At 47.2% G+C, this 15,268-nt stretch overlaps 2 protein-coding genes across 5 annotated transcripts; both read left to right on the top strand.

The window, feature by feature from the left end:
* Nucleotides 1–463: 463 nt before the first annotated feature.
* Nucleotides 464–3,935, top strand: LOC136473511 (protein SAR DEFICIENT 1-like). Of its 4 annotated transcripts, none has more exons than XM_066471153.1 (8): nucleotides 464–534; nucleotides 716–849; nucleotides 1,457–1,532; nucleotides 1,855–1,910; nucleotides 2,122–2,636; nucleotides 2,824–2,984; nucleotides 3,093–3,281; nucleotides 3,393–3,935. In XM_066471153.1, the coding sequence occupies exons 2-8, from the start codon at nucleotides 722–724 to the stop codon at nucleotides 3,747–3,749; spliced, it is 1,482 nt and encodes a 493-aa protein (XP_066327250.1). In that variant the 5' UTR covers nucleotides 464–534; nucleotides 716–721; the 3' UTR covers nucleotides 3,750–3,935. The 4 variants fall into 4 exon arrangements, with proteins under 4 accessions (XP_066327250.1, XP_066327252.1, XP_066327249.1 ...); XM_066471155.1 differs by having other exon boundaries at nucleotides 697–849; nucleotides 2,122–2,630; XM_066471152.1 differs by having other exon boundaries at nucleotides 697–849.
* Nucleotides 3,936–14,447: 10,512 nt separating this feature from the next.
* On the top strand, nucleotides 14,448–14,963 carry LOC136469877 (uncharacterized). The gene has a single exon (XM_066467903.1). It carries the CDS (start codon nucleotides 14,448–14,450, stop codon nucleotides 14,961–14,963), a length of 516 nt encoding a protein of 171 aa, XP_066324000.1.
* The last annotated feature ends 305 nt before the right edge of the window (nucleotides 14,964–15,268 follow it).

The following is a 15,268-nucleotide window of genomic DNA, read 5'->3' as shown; positions in this document are numbered from 1 at the left end:
GCGCCCGCACCAGCCGACCAGCCTTGGAATTCACGGCCGGTCCCACCTGGCAGCGACACGCGCAAGACGAGATGTTCACCACCATAGAACTTTTTGACGAACGTTACGTGATGCATCTGGCCTAGCTATCTTCCCAAAGCACATATGATCAGGCCGAGGCCGGCCGGTGTTGCTGCTGCCTGCTGCCTGCTGCGTGCAAAGCCAAGCCAAGGCCTTCACTCTGCTCTCAGCATGACCAATGACCAGCAATCTATCGAAGCATACAATGCCATGAACTTAGTGAGTGACGCCGGTTTCCGGCCACCTTCCCGGAGCCTGCCTCGAACGCGTTCTCCTGACGTGTCGTTGCCCTTTAATTTCGACCGGCGGCCGGAAAATGTACTTCTAGCTAGGAGCCAGGCTGCCTGGCTATATATATGCTATGCCGGCAGAGTTGCTTTCGAGCATATATGCTAACGTAATACTCATCAGTGTCTTAATTAGCAAGCTCAGGCGACCGCAAACTGCAGGTACTAGCTACGGTCTGCTAGCTAGGTTAGTTTTGCTTTTGCCGCAACCAAAAGCCTTCTTCTTCTTCTTTCCTCGATCTCTCCTCCGATCCTCGATCTCGTTTCATCTGGAGCACAAATCAAACATATCAACCTCTATTAAGCTGATTAATTCTTCTCCTAAACTCTTGTTCTTCTTCCCTGATAGATCTTGATTGTTGAATCAGCTGAAGATGGCAGCGCGGAGGCCGCGCGACGACGGGGACCACGAGGAGGAGGATGAGGACGGGGGCGGAGCCGATGATCATCCGCACAGGCGTGGCCGTAGGCGGATCCGGCCAGCGCCACTTGCTTTTACCGCGTAACAACTACTTGAGTTCACCGCCTCCATCAATTAGTTCATTTTTGCATGCTTTGGTTGACTCGAGTTTCCTTGCAACTACGTACTTGGCCTCATCTCCACATATACTGATCGATCCGCCGCGCCCTAGCTGCTGCCCGTTCAATTCTCCAATCATTTATTTATATTCTGTTTAAAGTTTGAAGAACTCCGCAAAGAACAAGGTTACTTAGATGTATTCGTCGGTTTGAGTCGAGATAGATTGATCGTCAGTTCACCACCTGTGGAGGACGACTAGAGAGCAAAATCCCATACTAAACAAATCCATGGAATCACGGAAAAAACGATTTGTAACTGTTAACTGGAAGAAACCCTATCTAGCTACTTAACCCTACCTTTGTGTTAATTGACAATTTGACATCAAGAAAACGTATCCTTTGGTTTTAATTATTAGGCCACCTTATGAACTCCAATTTTCGAATTCATGTTCTAATGGAAACTAAATTAATGAGGTTTCTCATATAGGCGTATGTATGTGTCAATATATTCATTTACTAGCTTCCCTCTCAAAGATTCATTTCCCAGCTGGTTAACTTTCTTATTTTTTATTTCTGTACTCCTTTCGCAGTGTGGTAAGAAGAGTTGTGGCCCAAGAAACTATTCAACAAATAGTCCACAATCTGGAACCACTTATTCGTAGAGTGGTAAGACTACATGAAGCATGCACATTTTTATGTGTCAACAGTACAGTCTATCACTTTTATTTTTAGCATTAAATATTTGTATGAAACTTAGTTCTTGATTGAGGAAATAATTTTTTTCTACTGATTGTCCTCAAAAGACAATGCAAATTGGTCTGAACGATTCTTCAAATGCCATCATATATAAGTTGTAGTTTATATTGAGAACACTGCTACATTTGCGCGCGTTCAGTGTCAACATACACTGATCCTAATTTATTTCATCATCTCCGTGAGTTTTGGAGTGCACCTCAGCTAATAACTTCATATACAATGTTATGCTTAGGTGCGTGAGGAAATCCAGAACATGTTTTCTCATCACCAAGATCAGATGCCACTCAGGTATCTGAAAATTCGTTTGTTTATTTTTATTATCTGGATATTTTCTTTAAGTTTGCAGGATTCATATGTCATTGAACAACCAAATCCAAATCTAAATTAATCAGATTACCTGAATAAGGAAAAGGCACAGCTAGCTAATCTGTTTCTGCTAGCTAGGTGTAACTTTAAACCTGGCAACTGTATTCTGACAAGATCAAATATTCTCTATCAGATCTCTTCCTCTACGCATCCAAGATGCAGATGTCCTGCCTCCTCCTCTGAAGTTAGTCTTTGCTAAGCAGCTCAAGCTACCAATCTTCACAAACAACAAACTTGTTGATATTGCGAACAACCCAATTGAAATCCAGCTCATGGACACAAGAACCAACTCTATGATCGCACCACCAGATATTCACCTTGGATCTTCATCAGTCAGACTAGAAGTGGTGGTTCTGGATGGTGATTTTCAGTGTGACAACCGTGATGTGTATACGGCTGACCAGTTTAATGCAGCGATTGTGAAGGCCAGAGAAGGGAAGAGACCATTGCTCGTGGGCTCACTCAGTGTCCCTATGAACAACCATGGTGTGGCTGTGATTGATGATGTGTCCTTCACTGACAATTCAAGCTGGATAAGGTGCCGGAAGTTTCGAATTGGTGTGCGCCTCATGCCCGTGGGTCATCTCGGATCAAGAGTCAAAGAGGCAGTGAGTGGCAGCTTCACCGTCAAAGATCATCGAGGTGAATGTAAGTTTGATTCCAACCTGTATATGTTTTATGCAGTTAATTAGCATATTTTCAGAATTTAAAATATAATTTACATGCCATGAGTTATGAGAAATATAATGCATGTCGATCGTCACCAATCCGCTGGTATATCTTCTCATATCATATACTTGAGAGTTGATATATACGTTTGCATTTCCTTTACTAGTGTACAAAAAGCACTATCCTCCTTTGCTGACTGACAACATATGGAGGCTCAAGAACATTGGAAAAGATGGACCGATTGACAAGAGGTTGGAGTCTGAGGGGATTAGGAACGTCCAGGACTTCTTGAAGCTTAACACTATAGATCCTGAAAAGCTCAAAGCTGTAAGAACTCGTACACATGATATTTCTACACACATACAAATATTTAGGCACGAGTTGTATATACATCCATGCATGCTATTGAATTCAAATCATTGCTATGTTCTTCAGCTCGTCGGCATGTCAGATAGGCCATGGAACGCAACGCTGAATCATGCAAAAACGTGTGTCATGGGACGGAAATGCTATGTTTTCAAGACTGTAGGGTGTGACATTACCTTTAACCCTATAGGAGAGGTCCTAGGAGCAAGAATTGGAGACCAGACATTTGCTCTGCAAGAACTGTACCCACTTCAACAGGTAACGTACAATAATCACATTGATTTATATATGGTAACTGAAAATTTGCAGCCTTGACCTCATCAGTGAATCTCTAAATGTTATTTCCTTGCGTGATGTTCTCAAACGCAGTTCCATGTGAAGCAGTTGGCCACTCAGGCATACCAGATGTGGGATCAACTGGAGGAAGTAGCTAATGAAATGCCACTTGCTGCGAATAAGAGCTTTGTTCCCACAAGTAATTCTGGTCGGGAGCCGAGTGAGAGTCAAGGGAGCATGATCAGCTCAGGATCTCAGAACGCTAAGTATCTTGACTGCACCGGAACCGCTACCTCCAGTGCCGCAGCAACGTCGACCAACAGCTGCAGCACCTCAGATTCTACAGCAGCTGCTCCAGCTAATGATGCCATGTTCTGGAGCCCGAGCATAGCACCGGAATGTGACTTCAGCTGGCAGGACTCGGCAGGTTGTTGGGATCAAGTGGATTAACCTTAGCTTTGATCGATGCTTGTTTCCTGTTTTCAATAATGGCCAGTTTGATCCGTATAGTAGTTATTGTACTATTTCATGAAAAGTTATGCTTTTGAACATGCGGCTTGCATATGGTTTTGCAATTCAATAAGACTAAGAATGCAATGTACAAATAGAGCTGAATCACATGTTGTAATAAGTCACCACTTATCCATGAGCCGGTGGTGAACGCCATGTTTGAGGCTTCAGTTTCCGTCGCCCTTGGCGATGGTGTATATCAGCAAAAGTTTGGACTGACTGCTGGCTTCTGGTAGAACGTTATCACAGCAGGACGTTGAGGGAGGCGCTTATAGATGTACATGTAGCGCGCAGCCCGTTGGCCTGGCCGAAAGTCCGCTATTTTGGCCCAGCATAAGCACGGCACAACATGGTGTTCCGCAAGTCCAGGCCAGCCCAGCCCGGTGCATAGGGTTGTGCCTGGGCCGCTACTTAGGCACACTAAGCAACACGGCCCGCCCCGACATTTAAAAGTAAGCACGGTGGCGGCCTGGTTACCACCGCGGCCTGCTAAGAGCCCACCAGGCCACCACACCTCCTTTCTATCCCTAAGGACCTTAACCCTAAGTTTATTTCTCCAATCCCTCATCCCATGCGTCACACTCACCACTCAACTCTGCTCCTCCATGTCATCCCCAGCACCGCCAATGGCCACCTTCTCCTCGCCCCCACACCACCGGCAGACGAGCACTGAGTGTGCCGGCCTCCTCCATGCCCCCCCCCCCCCCCGCATAGCCGCCTCCATGCCCCCAGTGTCAGCCTCCTCCATGCTCCCCACGCCAGCCTCCTCCACGCGCGGTGGCGTTGAACGCGACAGTCGATTTCTGATAGGGGTAATCTGTTCCTTTGCCCCTCACCTCTTTGGCGCTGTGTTGAAACGTTATCACAATAGGAGATCATGATGGTGGTGATGGCCATGGTTATGATCAAGTACTCGGGCTTGGAAAAGAAGAAAGAGAAAAACAAAATGGGTTCAAGGCAAAGGTGAAATCAATAGGGCCATTTTGTTTTGGTGATCAAGACACCTAGTGGGTGTGATCACATTTAGGATAGATAGCCGTACTATTAAGAGGGGTGAAACTCATTGTGAAATACGGTTATCAAACTGCCACTAGATGTTCTAACTCATTGCATATGCATTTAGATTCTAGTGAGTGCTAACACCCTTAGAAATGTTTGTGAAAATATGCTGACACACGTGCACAAGGTGATACACTTGGTGGTTAGCATATTTGAAGCAAGGGTGGTGAAGTCGGTGAAGTGGAGGAGCATGTTTTCCACCGACCGAACGCTGCATCGGACTCTGGTCGTGCATTCAGTCAGTAGAAGCCAAGACTAAGCCGCTACGGTTTGGCGTCAGGATGCTGAGTGAAGTATGGACCAGACGCGTAGGGCCTGCGTCTGGTCATGCACTAACAGTACCCTGATGTAGGCTTGTGTGCGATGCTAGTGTGGATTGGACGCAAGGGGTGCATCCGGTCACGTTCGAGCGGACGCGTCCTGATCGTGTTTTGCCGGCTTTGGAACCTCTCTGGAATCGACCAGACTCCGCGTAGGCACAGCGTCAGGTGGGACTCCGGTGAGTCCGGTTATGGCGCGGCTTTGGCGCGCGCATGATCTAATGTGGTTCGGCGTGTCCGGTCTTCGGGACGACGTGTCAGGTCATTACTTAACCATGCGAGGGAGGCTGGTGACTAGTTGGGATCACATGCCCGAGGATGAATCGCGAGGACACAGTGGATGGTTATGCATGACCGGACGCTAGAGGCAGGTGCATCCGGTCGATTCGACCGGCGTGTCCTGGTCAGTGCGCAAGGGCACTCCCCTTGACCCTAATGGCTCTATTTCATGGGGGTGCCTATATAAGGTGTTTGGCCGGCTCTTGCTCACTCTCTTGGCCATTTGCATTGCCTATACACTCTTATGAGCATAGCCAACTCTCTCTAACTCACCTTGCTTGATTGGATCATCATCTAGTGAGATTTGAGAGCATCCGAGTGCATTGCTTGAGTGATTGCATCTAGAGGCACTTGTTGATTGTGTTTCACTATGGATTTTGCTTGTTACTCTTGGTGGTTGCTACCACCTAGACGGCTTGATGTAGCAAGGATCGTTGAGCGGAGGAATGTTATTGTCTCCGGCTCCGATCGTGGTATTTATGAGGGGTTCTTGACCTTACCCCGACGGAGAGCCAACAGGTACTCTAGTGGATTGCTCGTGGCTTGTGTGATCCTCATCTTGTGTTGGTTGTGCGACACCCGATTGCGGGTTAGGCGTGTGATGCCTATTAGCGTGTGAACCTCCAAGTGTGTGAATCTCCACAATGGGGACTAGCTTGCCGGTAAGCAAGTGAACCTCGGTGAAAAATCATTGTCATCTTGTCTCCGAGGATTTCATTGGTATTCATTGTGATTGATTGATTGTCTCTTGCCACAGCGGTATAACTTCACTTCCTCACTCTTGTATTTACATTCCTAGTATAGCTAATCTCTTTAGTGTAGTTAGTTTTGAGAGCTAGCTTGTGTCTTGTCTAGTGGTTAGTGAGGCTCTTTAGTTAGTCCTTGAGAGCTCACTAACTTAGTGGTAGTGACTTAGCCTCTTGTGTGTGAAATAGAGATCATAGCAACTAAAATTGTGGATATGAGTCTTGCATTTTGAGTAGGCTAGTGCAACACTCGCTTCACTTCATAATTGTCTAACCACTTGGCTTAGGTGTTGTTGTAGAAATTTATGAGGGGTTCTTGACCTTACCCCGACGGAGAGCCAACAGGTACTCTAGTGGATTGCTCGTGGCTTGTGTGATCCTCATCTTGTGTTGGTTGTGCGGCACCCGATTGCGGATTAGGCGTGTGATGCCTATTTGCGTGTGAACCTCCAAGTGTGTGAATCTCCACAATGGGGACTAGCTTGCCGGTAAGCAAGTGAACCTCGGTGAAAAATCATTGTCATCTTGTCTCCGAGGATTTCATTGGTATTCATTGTGATTGATTGATTGTCTCTTGCCACAGCGGTATAACTTCACTTCCTCACTCTTGTATTTACATTCCTAGTATAGCTAATCTCTTTAGTGTAGTTAGTTTTGAGAGCTAGCTTGTGTCTTGTCTAGTGGTTAGTGAGGCTCTTTAGTTAGTCCTTGAGAGCTCACTAACTTAGTGGTAGTGACTTAGCCTCTTGTGTGTGAAATAGAGATCATAGCAACTAGAATTGTGGATATGAGTCTTGCATTTTGAGTAGGCTAGCGCAACACTCGCTTCACTTCATAATTGTCTAACCACTTGGCTTAGGTGTTGTTGTAGAAATTTTTATAGGCTATTCACCCCTCTAGCCATTAAGACCTTTCAGGTGGTATCAGATCCATGGTCACCATGATTTGAGGCTTAACAACCTTCGGTGTCAAAATGGCTTAAATCAACAACACCAAGAAGCCACCCTAATTTGATGGCTCCAATTATCCTTATTGGAAGGCTAAGATGACAACATACATCAAGTCAATCAATAGAAAGGTGTGGAAGATGGTGGAGACCAAGATTGAGGTTGCCAATGCCGAAGCTCCCACCGCCGCCGAAGAAGTGTGTTGCTACAAAGCAATGATATTGCTCTTAGTGCTATTCATGATGCCTTGGATGAGAGAACATTTAAGCAAATTAAGAACACTGAGATGGCTCATGAGGCTTGAAAGAAGTTGGAGGAATCATTTGAGGGCACTCAAGCGGTGAAGGGCGTCAAAGCATATATTCTCAAAGAAAAGTTTGGAAGCTTCGAGATGAAGGATGATGAGAGTGTGTCATAGATGTTCCATAGGATCCAAGTGCTTGTCAATGATCTTAAAGCACTTGGTTGGTACGAAATTGAAGGATAAGGACTTCTCCCATAAGTTCTTGAGATGCCTACCATCATGATTTGTCATGTTGGTCACTTTGCTAGTGAGGAGCAGTTCGGACACTATGACACCAAACCAAGTGTTGGGAGATGTGATGACTGATGACACATATAGAGATGATGATGAGAAAGAAGAAAAGAATAAGGAGAAGAAAGATGAGAAGAAGGATGAGAAGAAGAAGAGTGTGGCATTCAAGGCCGGTTCTTTATCCAAGGGCAAGGGCAAAGTAAGAATCATCAAGTGAGGATGAAGAGGACATGAGCATTGATGAGTTAGATGATGAGAAGATGGCTCTCTTTGTGAAGAAGTTTGGCAAGTTCATGATGAAGAATGGCTATCATGCAAGAAGGAAGAAGCCATCATCAAGGAACAAGGATGAACCAAGAAGGTGCTTCAAGTGCTATAGCAAGGATCATCTCATTACCGATTGCCCATACAATAGTGACAATGATGATGACAACAAGAAGATCAAGAAGGAGAAGAAGGAGAAGAAGGAAAAGAAAGATAAGATGACCTTCAAGAAGAAGAAGAAAGGTGGTTCATATGTGGTCACTTGGGATAACAATGCTTCCACAAGTGATGATAACAAGACCACCAAGAAGAAGGCCCTTACAAGCATTGCTATAAATGAGAAGCCTTCTCTCTTCGACACTCCATCGACATGCTTCATGGCTAAGGCCACTAAGGTACAATCCGGTGATGAGTGTGATGAAAAAAATAATGAAAATGAAAGTGATAGTGATGATGATGAACCAACTAAAGATGAACTATTTGACATATTAGAAGATGCTAAGGAACATTTTGACATTAAGAGAAGGGAATGCAAAGACTTACGTAAGGAGCTTAAAGCGCTTAAGCAAGCCTTTGATGAGTTCAATACATCTCATGAGAGTCTAAAGGAAGACCATGAGGAGCTTGGCAAGGCTCACAAGAAGCTTGAAAAAGCTCATTCCTCTCTACTTAATGAGCAAAATGAGAAAGAGCATGTTGTAACAAATGACATAGGCATAACATGTGACATAATTGAAGAATCATTCTATAAGCCTATTGTTGTTGGTTCCACTAACCCTCCTTGTAGCACTTCCACTTCTACCTCATCTAGTAGTGATGGTTTCACATGTGATACCTCACTAATGGTTGAGAATGAAACCCTCAAGAAGGAGGTAAATGAGCTCACTCGTGCCTTAGGAAATGCCTATGGTGGTGAGGCCCTGCTTGGTAAAGTGGTTGGGTAGCCAAAGGTTTTCTCTCAATAAAGAGGGATTAAGTGATAACCCCAAGAAAGGCAGGACGACCCTTGCAACTCACAAGACTAGTTTTATGAAGGGCAATGGTCGGTTTTGCAATAGATGCAAGCAAGTTGGGCATGTAGAGCAATATTGCAAGAACAAGAACAAGGCCTCTCATGTATCCTCAATTAAATTTGATTCTTGTTATTTGCTTACCAAGGGTGTGAATGGAGTGAAAGCTAAGTTTGTTGGTACACCAATTGTGGGCTCAAAGAAGAAAGCCATTTGGGTGCCAAAAAGCTTAGTCACTAACCTTCAAGGACCTAAGCAAGTTTGGGTACCTAAAAAGAATTCATCTTCTGTTGTAGGTCAATTATAAAGCTAGAGGAAGGCATTGGGTTCTTGATAGTGGAGTGCACTCAACACATGACCGGTGATGCAAGAATGTTCAACTCAATCAAGACCAATGATAGCAATGGTTATGATAGTATCACATTTGGTGACAATGGCAAAGGCAAGGTCAAAGGGCTTGGTAAGATTGCAATATCCAATGACATGAGCATTTCCAATGTGTTGCTAGTTGAAAGCTTGAACTTCAATTTGCTATCCGTGTCTCAATTATGTGATCTTAGATTTAAGTGCATATTTGGAGTAGATGATGCAGAAATCATAAGTGTAGATGGCTCTAATTTAATCTACAAAGGCTTTAGATATGAGAATCTATACTTGGTTGATTTCAATGCTAGTGAAGCTCAATTGTCAACATGCTTATTCACTAAATCTAGCATGGGTTGGTTATGGCATAAAAGGCTTGGTGTTCATATTCCTTAGCGTCGTTACTAAGAACAAAGTTGAATCTAGTCCCCTACAACGGTGCCTAGAAATGCTTTTTGGTATTTATTAACTTGCCACTTATTTGAGTAGCCACCTATTAATTACCTACATCTCCTAACATTACTTTACTAGGTTGTCATCCCTAGTGATGGTGCCAGAGATGCTTGTTGGTACTGCCTAGCATCACTACTAGAATGATACGAAGTAGTTCTTTATCATTTTATGTGACTAGAAAGAATATAAAGATATATGAATGAAAAGGAATCTGCAAGTACACAGATAATTATACCATTGTAGCACTTCACCTAGGGAGTATTCCAGGTATCGTTATTTATATTTTACCACATGGAAGGTCTAGCATGGACAGGTATTGATAACTTATACTATGGATGGAGAAGTAAACCATAACCAATATTCTACTCATAACAGGGGTAAGTCAAAGGATAAGATATATATATGATAAGTATTGATCATCAATAATGATAAGTCACTCAGAGTACTCCTTCCTATGGCATTAGCATGTTTAGGTAGAATATTAGAGGAATAATTCCTAGGTCATTCTTAATTACAAGTCAAAGCATACATTGATTAGTGCAATTACACCTAGTAATCATGGCTAAGATCATCTTTATATCTACACATAAGGGATATTACTAAGGAATATTAAGAACAGAGCTTGTCTTCCTTCGTAACTAGATCCTACTTGTATACCTATATTCGGGGAGTGGACTACAAAGGACTCAATGGGAGTGTCACATCCACGATCTACCACATGGCCCGTAATATAGGGTGTATCCGTAGGTAAACAACATATAAGCACCACGCTTACACAATGTCGACCACTCACCCCATGTACTTTGGAGCACAGCGCTTTTTGTACTTATGCATAAACATAATAATAAACTAGCTATACTAAGTGCTAGGGTTCATAAACCTAGGGTCCCTCATGGACCTGACTTCTCCACAAAGGCTCGACCCAAGCAGACAGCGCACAACTCATGGGCCGGCCCAAGAGTCTAAACAATAGGCCTAGAAGGGCGGTCCAGTCACCGATCGGAAGGTCTGGCCGAGGAGGAACAACTCCCGCTTGTCGACTCCGGCCCACCTCTCCGACCCGAGCGCTCGCTTCGGTCTCCAGCCACCTCCGGACGGTCTCTCCGACCATAAGGCCTAGCAAAGCACTACCTCCAACTTCGACCCCACATCTCTGACTGGGTTATGCAAAGACCCTGCTCACTACTCTTCTCTGACTAGGACCAACCGACCGGGGACGCCCGCCCGGAAAGGACCAGGGAACGAACGGAGAAAGCAAGGCAAGGCGCTCAAGTCAAACCACGATACCAGGGACTGTACCATGTACACCTGTAGGAATAGTACTCTACAACCGCCCTAACACAAACAGTGTTGTAGGCGCTGACATTTTCCTCTACAGTATTGTGGGCAGCCGATTAAACTCCCATACGGTAAGGCCCCCCACATGCCCCTAGGCATTGACAGTGTTGTGGGTGTCAGGATTTACCGTACCGAGCGAACATAGTGAAACTCCTCACATGCCTCTAGGACATCAACAGTATTTGTAGGTACCAACATCTGCCATACTCGAACAAAGACGACGTAACCTCCCACATGCATCTAATATCCAATAGTGTTGTGGGCGCCTACCATCATCCTGTATCCACCGGCGTGGGCCACAAGACTTAGAAGCATACAAGGTAATCCTAGATCGATCAAGTTCATACAAGGTAATCCAGGCCATCCCGTTCATCTATAAAAGGGGATGCGCTCTCTCCCAAGAGACTCAGTTGATTCAAGTTCATACAAGGTAATCCAGATCGATCAAGTTCACTAGCTCACAACCACAGAACCGCCAGGTTTGGGCCTCAAGCACACGCTTGAACACTTAGCTCATAGAGGAGCTCCTGTCACTCTTGGCCCTTCTGACTAGAGTCCGACCAGACCACTCACGCACCCCTTCTTTCTCCTTCTCAGTTTGTAACCCTACTGCAAACTTCGAGCACCTAGGGCTCAGAAATAAAGTCACCGACCGACTTAAACTGAATGTAGGACGCGTTGCCTGAACTAGTATAAACCCTATGTCATTGAGTGCTAGGCCACCTCCGATCACAATGTGTGGCAAAACTACAAATATTTACTTGTTGGTCACTTTCTGCACCGACAGTTGGCGCCATCCATGGGGAAGACACTGTACGTTCAACACTTTTTGGTCATCGGATGGCCCACTTTTCTGCCACCCTTGCTGCGGTGGGCTCAGGCAATTATGATTTGCTTCGGCTCACTGGAGTTTCCCGCACTCTCACCCGTTGGGATGTGGGTTCCACCTGTCTTTGAGCCATCCCAGGCCTTCCTCTTCGGAAGCCTGGACTTTGTCACCGACCGGCTCAGCATACTACACCTCCACGAGGAGGCACTCGTTCTGGCACCCATCGGAGGGGCGCCCTCCATCGACTCCGAACCCCGCTGTAAGTAATATGCATATTGTTTTTTACTCTTTATCTACTATCTCCCGTTGATCATCCAGAGGGACCGTACTGCCCGCGCCATGAACACCGTATGTTCGGTTCCCCTACGGCCTGGCGTCCCCCATGGTTGCATACGCTCGGGGGCTCCAAAGGATGCTGGCACCGTCCCCCCTCACATCCAAACTCATGGGAATGGCGAGCTACGCACCCGCCACTCTCCACAAACTCCTGGATGATGAGGGGGGGGAGCGATGGCTCCAGCATCGGTGACGTGGCACCTCGCCACTGTTTGTCCTAGGAATGCGCCATGGCGGACGCTCCGGGACAGCCTCCGGTGGTTATGGAATCTGCATAGACTCACACCCCTTTAGACCCACATGCGGGGGCCCTCGCGTCTGCACAAGTGCATGCCAAGGAATTACGACAACGGTGGCAGAACCAGCTGCCGCCTGCGCCAGCGCGGTCGGTACAGCACATTGCGCCCGACGTCGCGCCCGTCAGGTCCAACACGACATCATGAACAAGGGGAATGATCTCCCACAACTCACTTAGGCTAGCCAGAACATCGCTGCTGTGGCAATGCTTCTGCGTGGCGTTTTCGATTCTGTTGACCCCCAAGAGCAGGCAATCTACAGGAACCTCCGGGTTCTAATAGAAGTCGCCGCTGTTCAATAGGCAGAACGCTCCACGTCGCGACTCCGACATGCACCCTCTCTCCCCACTAGGGGAATGGGGACGCGCTAGATGGATCGCTCCATTCGCTCGCCACTACAGCCATCAGGCGTGGCTCGGGGACCAGCAGTCGGCCGCGGTCTGACCTGGCGCCTGCTCCACACCGACCGCCGGTACACGAGCGGCCCGATCCGCACCAGGACGCTCATAGCATCGTCAGCAACCGGCATCAGGCCCGACACGATGATGATGTCCACTGTGCAGTGGCAAGAGCAGGCAACACGAATCTCGGCCAAACCATCGAGGGGAGTGGTGAAACGCGCCCTAGGCATAGTTGTCGACCGGACGACCAGAGTCCTAGCCCCAAGGGTCTGGGGCCACGGGCCTTTGATCGGCGTATCCGGAGAGCACCATTCCCACAGCACTTCTGATTACCCACCAACATCACCAAGTACTCCAGGGAGACAAACCTCGGTATTTGGCTTGAAGATTTCTGGCTCGCCTGTCAAGCCAGAGGGGTGGATGATGACTATTTCACATTTAGTATCTCCCCATCTGCATGGGGGAACATGTTCAGGCATGGCTTGAATTCCTCCCACACGACAGCATCCGTGACTGGGCAGACCTCAGGAGGGTCTTTGTTGGGAATTTCTTGGGGACGTATGTCCGCCCTGGGAACTCCTGGGACCTCAAGAGTTGCCAGCAGGAGCCCAGCGAATCTCTGTGGGACTACATCCATAGGTTCTCCCAACGATGCAACTCCCTCCCTGATGTCATCGATGCAGACATCATCAGCGTGTTCCTCTCTGGGATGACCTATGAGTCCTTGATCCACAAGCTTGGATGCCTAAAGCCCCGTATCACCCGTGACCTGCTCGACGTCGCACTAACCATGCCTCCAGCGAGGAAGCAGTCAGAGCGGTCTTCAACGGAGGCCGGGACAAAGGCAAGGCCAAGCGCACGAACCAAGACAAGGGCTCCTCCACATAGAGGGGCAAGAAGAACAAAAAGGACCGGTGCCGACCGGACACACTGCGTTGGTTGCCGTAACTGGCCACATGGGCAAGCAGCCCCAATAGGGCCTGCCTGACCACTTCAACAAACTCATGGATAGCCCATGCACCAACCACGCCTACCCCAGTCAAAGACCTCTACAAGGACTGCAAGCTCCTCAAACATTTCCTACGATAGGCCGGCGGGCCAAAAGAAGGAGGCGGCAAAGAGGCGGTAGCCAAGAAAGGAGGCACGGTGGGCAAGAACGGAGACGGTTTCCCCGACGCCGATGAGTGCATCATGATCTTCAGTGGATCCGATGTCATATGGTCCAAACGCCAGCACAAGGTACACTATAGGGAGGCATGCACCGCCGAGATAGCCATCCCCTCCTTCCTCAGCTAATCGGAATCTCCGATCACCTTCAATCAAAGGGACCATCCCCCACGTCGCAAGACCAGGATGCTACCCGCTCGTCGTCGATCCCATCGTCCACAAGAAGTGCCTCACCAAGGTGCTGATGGATGGAGGCAGCGGCCTCAACATCCTCAACATCGACACCCTCGACGCCATGCGTATCCCCCGATCGGAGCTTTGCCTGGCGGGCTCTCCCTTCCACAGAGTGATCCCGGGAGCGCAGGCATACCCGCTTGGGCAGATCAACCTACCCATCATGTTTAGTAGCCAAACCAACTTCTGCTTAGAGGTTCTCACCTTTGAAGTGATGGACTTTCTAGGATCCTACCATGCCATCTTGGGGCGGCCATGCTACACCAAATTCATGGCAATCCCCAACTACACCTACCTCAAGCTAAAGATGCTAGGACCGAACGTCATCATCACTCTGAGCAGCACCTTCTCACATGCCTTCACGTGCGACCATGAGCACTACGAGCTTGCCACTGCGGTCGCCAACTCGTCCGAGCTCCCGCAGCTCAGGGAATCATTGATCCTGGTAGTCCTAGACTGCAACAAACAAACCTTCTCGATGACCTTCCAACCGCTCGAGGAAACCAAGGCAGTGGGAATCGACCCCACCAACCCAACCAAGATGGTTCGGATTGAGACCCAGCTCCCGGCCAAATAGGAACACGAGCTCATCGACTTCCTACGCGACAACCATGATGTCTATAACACCCCGGTGTTATGCCAGCATTTAGGCACTGCAAATCATGCATATCATGCATCATCAAGCATCCTAATCATACATGCCTAATCATGTAAATAACAACTAAAACACTGCTTCGCAACATACGAAACATGTTCGTGAAACGTCAATGTTGCATACACATGTTTAAGAGTTATTTTACCCTGATTATGTTGCTAGGCTAGTAAAACATGTTTGGCTATCATGGTAAATCATCTAGAAATGTTTAGCAAAATTTTTGGAGC

The sequence above is a fragment of the Miscanthus floridulus genome, chromosome 8 (genome assembly GCF_019320115.1).
Source record: "Miscanthus floridulus cultivar M001 chromosome 8, ASM1932011v1, whole genome shotgun sequence".
NCBI classification, from domain to species: domain Eukaryota; kingdom Viridiplantae; phylum Streptophyta; class Magnoliopsida; order Poales; family Poaceae; genus Miscanthus; species Miscanthus floridulus.
The sequence above is the reverse complement of the archived record's forward strand: the minus strand, read 5'-3'. Positions and strand labels throughout refer to the sequence as shown.

What these genes read in the sequence shown, in the direction of transcription:
- LOC136473511 (XM_066471153.1), top strand. Translation starts at nt 722, where the DNA reads ATGGCAGCGCGGAGGCCGCGCGACGACGGGGACCACGAGGAGGAGGAT. An exon ending in CAAGATCAGATGCCACTCAG is followed by an intron (nt 1,911 to 2,121) that starts GTATCTGAAAAT and finishes ATTCTCTATCAG; the next exon opens with ATCTCTTCCTCTACGCATCC. An exon ending in ATCCTGAAAAGCTCAAAGCT is followed by an intron (nt 2,985 to 3,092) that starts GTAAGAACTCGT and finishes TATGTTCTTCAG; the next exon opens with CTCGTCGGCATGTCAGATAG.
- LOC136469877 (XM_066467903.1), top strand. Translation starts at nt 14,448, where the DNA reads ATGCGTATCCCCCGATCGGAGCTTTGCCTGGCGGGCTCTCCCTTCCAC.